The sequence below is a fragment of the Labeo rohita genome, chromosome 11, assembly GCF_022985175.1.
Source record: "Labeo rohita strain BAU-BD-2019 chromosome 11, IGBB_LRoh.1.0, whole genome shotgun sequence".
NCBI lineage: Eukaryota > Metazoa > Chordata > Actinopteri > Cypriniformes > Cyprinidae > Labeo > Labeo rohita.
In genome coordinates this window covers 13,508,805-13,514,309 of record NC_066879.1, presented here as the reverse complement: position 1 = coordinate 13,514,309, position 5,505 = coordinate 13,508,805, and the positions used below count along the sequence as shown (strand labels likewise).

Below are 5,505 nucleotides of genomic sequence, written 5' to 3'. Positions count from 1 at the left end.
AACAGTTGTGGTCGCAACAAAGTAGTTGCCGAGCAACACACAAACGTAAACAAAGGTGTATGTTTGTAGAGTAATTTACAACAGCTTAGAATGTGGATAATTTCACTCATTTTAACAAAAAACATAGCTGTTATAAATTCACTGTAAACCATGGCTTCACAGGGCTTATTGCTTTTATAAAACGGTTATTCCATATACTTAGTAAGGTTTTACAAAATACAGAAAATCAGCAAATATTTATAAAACAATATTCTTCCGCCAAACAATGTAGTTCCTCAGAAACAGTTGTGGTCGCAAGAAAGTAGTTGCCGAGCAACACACAAACGTAAACAAAGGTGTATGTTTGTAGAGTAATTTACAACAGCTTAGAATGTGGATAATTTCACTCATTTTAACAAAAAACATAGCTGTTATAAATTCACTGTAAACCACGGCTTTACAGGGTTTATTGCTTTTATAAGACGGTTATTCCATATACATAGTAAAGTTTCACAAAATAAAACAGAGCAAATCAAGTGTAATGATATTTATAAAACAATATTCTTCCGCCAAACAATGTAGTTCCTCAGAAACAGTTGTGGTCGCAACAAAGTAGTTGCCGAGCAACACACAAACGTAAACAAAAGTGTAAGTTTGTAGTGCAATTTACAACAGCTTAGAATGCAGCTCAACCAATCAGAATCAAGGAACTATCCGTTTTTTAAAATTCTATTTTCAATTCCTCTCGTGTTCTGAATAGCGCTATATTTAAAGGATTTGTTGTGGACTGAGAGGAAAATGCGTTTATAGCATTTATAATGTTTGTAAATGTTTCGTTTTATTTACCGGTAGGCCTATTTTACATGATTTCTAATGGAATAAAATGTGACTATACACAGATGTGACTTACTGCATTCTTTTTCGCTCAACAATACGGTTTTGATGCAGTGCCACATAAGATCTAGTCAAATTTACCGATTTTACAAGGTGGCTAATTCGTAGGAATTTGTACGAATGACCACCCCCAAACCCGCCCCTCAGAGAAAACATACAAAATGTGAGGTTGTATGAATTTGTGCGAAATAGCCACCTCATAATATACACACGAATTGGTCGTGAAATAGCGTTGAGAGCTTCGTATTTCGCTACACTTAACATAAACGCTGCTCGGTTTGAAAATGACTTCTGCGTGAGCGGAACTATTAATAATAGACAATTAACTTTTTTGCACGCAAAATTCTGCTTAAATTTCGCCATGTGAATACAAATTGTAGTCCATTACTGACTACAAATTACATAACAGAAATTGTAGTTATTGGATTACACATATAAGGTAATGTATTCTGACTACTTCTTGATTACTCTTAGATTACTTTTGACCTAACTCGTAAAAACAGTTTCCATTCTTTGTTATCAACATCATAAAGTGCATTAAACATCACATACACTATGGTTTCTCAAACTGGGGTTCCTGAAAGAACTGCAAACATTTTGTAAGGGGATGAAAGCTTATTTTACATCATAAAAATATTGGCCTCACGTATGCTGTTCTATAACTGATTATGTAATCTAGATTACAGTGTATTTATAATACTTCATACAATTAGCTAATTCTGAGATTGAGGAGTGTTTGAACAGTTACACCAATGTTACATGAAGGGCCTCCAGGGGAACGCAGAAAAAGAACGCAGCATCCTAATTACTGATGGTGTACAGCATCACAAACTCACATCCGTCCTGAAAACAGTCTCACATGTCTTACTATGCACTTTGGAAAGCTGGATTGTCAGTTCCCTGTTGGCTTACATATGTTCCAGATGGATTTTCTCCAGGCCAAGATGGCCTCACTTTGGGCTCCAGTATGACTGGGACCCTGTAGGACAGAAAAACCAACCCGCTAAAAACCAGCAGGATGGATGCAAAAATCCCCACGATGATACCGGGTCCAACAAACTGGTTTACAGGAGCGGATGGCATGAGAAACTCTGTCGGGAACGATATAGTCTGATTATTCACGACAGAATTGAGATTCCAGCACACGGGAACTAGTGTAGAAGTTCCAGTGAGAATAAGCAAAACCCCACCTGAAGAAAACGCTAGTTTGATGGGTTTAATCTTGTTTAATCCGAAGTAAACGTTTCTGAGGGCGTAAACGACGCTGGCGTTTCCCGCCAATCCGAGAATCAGAGCCACGAGCATTAGCACCTGCGCCGCGGCGATTTCCGGTGGCGTGGATGACTCTGACAAACGAATCCTTTGACAGAACATGATCTGATTGCCAGATAAAATCGGAGCGTGGCTATAAAAACACACTCTCCAGATGCCAATCCATGCCAGTCCGGAGGTGACGACCGATAGATCGGACACTTCCCAAACTCTCCACTCCACCAGTCCCACGGTCACGATGACGAGCGTCCATCCGACCGTACCGAGCCAGAGCCCCACGAACTGTGCGTGAGCCGTGTGGACGAGGTAAGGCATGACGTCTGGTCTCAGACTGCGGTTTCCTGCTGGAAAAGGTCCATCCTGTAGAGCCTCGACCTTATTTCTGAAGCGGTTGAATGTGACTGCAGTTCTTTATGGAGTTAATTGCTTGTTGTGGGTTTAACTAACCAATGCTGTCGCCAAGAAACCTGGCAAACAAAGCTCTCAGACATCCCTCTGAGAGAAAGAGACAGAGAGAGATTTAGTTTAGAGATCACTAACTTCCTGTTGCTTATGTTATCTTATCTAAGTTGGTAAGATTTTACCAACATTTTGTCTCCTCTCTCTGGTGAAAAAAAAACAGCATATGCTGGTTAGGTATGTTTTGATGCTGGTTTATGCTGGTCTTTTGCTGGTTTAAGCTGGTCATGTTGCTGGTAAAGGACCATCTTAAACCAGCATCAAAACGTACCTAACCAGCATATGCTGGTTTTTTGTGAATCTGTGTTAAAATGTAATTTATTTCTTTGATCAAAGCTGAATTTTAGTCTCCACTGTCACATGATTCTTCAGAAATCATTCTAATATGCTGATTTGCTAATCAAGAAACATTTATGATTATTAATGTTAAAAACAGTTGTGCTGCTCAATATTTTTGTGGAAACTAAGATACATTTTTTTTTTAAGATTCTTTGATGAATAGAAAGTTTAAGTAAACATCTTTTGTAACATCATAAATGTATTTGCTGTCACTTTTGATAAATTTAATGAGTGTATGCCGGATTAAAAGTATTAAACGAGGGAACAAATTAGAACAATGCGGCTTCAATTCACTAAAACAAAGGAACGAATTAGTACAATATGGCTATGAATCACTAAAACGAGGAAACAAATTAGTACAATGCAGCTATGATTCGCTAAAACAAGGGAATGAATCAGTACAATGCGGCCACAATTTACTAACCTAAGAACCGAATTGGTACTTTGTGGCTACAATTTGCTAAAATGAGGGAAAAAATTACTACAACGTGGCTACGATTCACTAAAACAAGGGAACGAATTACAATGCGGCTACGATTCACTAAAGCGAGGGAACAAATTAGTACAACGTAGCCATCATTCATTAAACGAGGGAACGAATTGGTACTTTGTAGCTACAATTTGCTAAAGCGAGGGAACAAATTACTACAATGCGGCTACGACTTACTAAATCAAGGAAACGAATTGGTACTTTGTGGCTACGATTTGCTAAAACGAGGGAACGAATTACAATGCGGCTACGATTCACTAAAACGAGGGAACAAATTAGTACAACATAGCTACGATTCGTTAAACGAGGGAACGAATTGGTACTTTGTGGCTACAATTTGCTAAAACAAGGGAACAAATTAGTACAACGCAGCTACGACTTACTAAATCAAGGAAACAAATTAGTATTTTATGGCTACAATTTGCTAAAACGAGGGAATGAATTACAATGCGGCTACGATTCACTAAAACGAGGGAACAAATTAGTACAAAGTAGCTATGATTCATTAAACGAGGGAACGAATTGGTACTTTGTGGCTAAAATTTGCTAAAGCGAGGGAACAAATTACTACAATGCAGCTACAATTCACTAAAACAAGGGAACAAATTAGTACAACGCAGCTACGACTTACTAAATCAAGGAAACAAATTAGTATTTTATGGCTACAATTTGCTAAAGCGAGGGCATGAATTAGTACAACGCAGCTACGACTTACTAAATCAAAGAAACTAATTAGTATTTTGTGGCTACAATTTGCTAAAACGAGGGAACGAATTAGTACAACGCAGCTACGATTTACTAAATCAAGGAAACAAATAGGTTCACAAAGAGGGAACAAATTAGTATATTTTATTTACATTTTTTTAAATAAAAATTGTACTGACCCCAAACTTTTAAACAATATATTTGAGGGTGATGTGAAATGCTTTACAGATTATGGCTTGATTCATCAATGATATATGCCACTTACTACGGCAAACTGAGGTCAAACTCTTTTAGGAAGTAGACCGGCTATAAAATGTTGAAATTGAAGTATATAAACAAATAAAAATGGCTTTGTGCCTGGAAAACAAATCTGGGGCAGAATGTCTTGTGTAGATGTCATATATTTATTCTGCTTCTATAAAGAGCAGAGGAAACATTTTAGCAAATAAGACAGAATCAAGTCGCTGGGAAGAAGTTTTCAAGAAGCATTTCTGATTACTATCAGTGTTAAAAGAAACAGCTGTGCTGCTTCACATTTTTGTGAAAACTGTGATACATTATTTTTTCAGGATTCACAGATGAATAGAAAGTTCAAAAGAACAACATTCATTTGAAATAGAAATATTTTTCAACATTATAAATGTCTTTACTGTCATTTTAAATCAATTAAATATGTCCTTGATGAATTAAAGCATGAATATGATTGTTTTACATAAGCATAAGCATCACATAACTATCATATATTATAATGAGATGAGATACTTGATTGTTTTGCTTTTTATATTTACAGATCCGAAAGAAACGCAAACTGACACTACATAAAACTGACTAAAACATTGTCATTCTATTCTCAAGCTCCTGCATCAGTCAATATGCATCACATCTTAAAGTTACAAACAAATTATAATTTAAAAGTACAAAATGAAGGCATTACCACATCAGCACCAATTCCAGTGATCCGTAAAGTGAATATTCTCTCAGCGTTTCCTTCATCTTAAGCGCTTAGCGTTGGACTGGAAGCTGTCTGAAACTTGACTTCCTGCTCAGAAAAATTCAGTGTAAATGAAGCTGGTGAACATGTTTTAGTGAATGATTGACCACGGCTCATGAGCACTGTCAACATCATAAAATCAAACAATGAAGAATCTGAGATCACCTTATATTGGAAAAACAGTGTCACTCACGGTGACTCATAAAGATCATAAAGTGGGTGAGGCTTCAGAACAAGTCGTGAGATAATTTATTACTTGTATACCGTAATATTCTTGTTTACAGCTAAATGTTAATTCATTATTTCCTTACAGCAAGTGTGATATCAGACAGTCCAATGAATTGCATCCCATCCATAACTATGAAGAGCTACAACA

At 36.8% G+C, this 5,505-nt stretch overlaps 1 protein-coding gene across 1 annotated transcript; it reads right to left on the bottom strand.

The window, feature by feature from the left end:
* Nucleotides 1–239: 239 nt before the first annotated feature.
* LOC127173131 (claudin-34) lies at nt 240–5,379 on the bottom strand. The gene is made up of 2 exons (XM_051122797.1): nt 5,073–5,379; nt 240–2,640 (listed from the first exon to the last, which is right to left on the bottom strand). Exon 2 carries the CDS (start codon nt 2,458–2,460, stop codon nt 1,741–1,743), a length of 720 nt encoding a protein of 239 aa, XP_050978754.1. The 5' UTR covers nt 2,461–2,640; nt 5,073–5,379; the 3' UTR covers nt 240–1,740.
* Nucleotides 5,380–5,505: the final 126 nt, after the last annotated feature.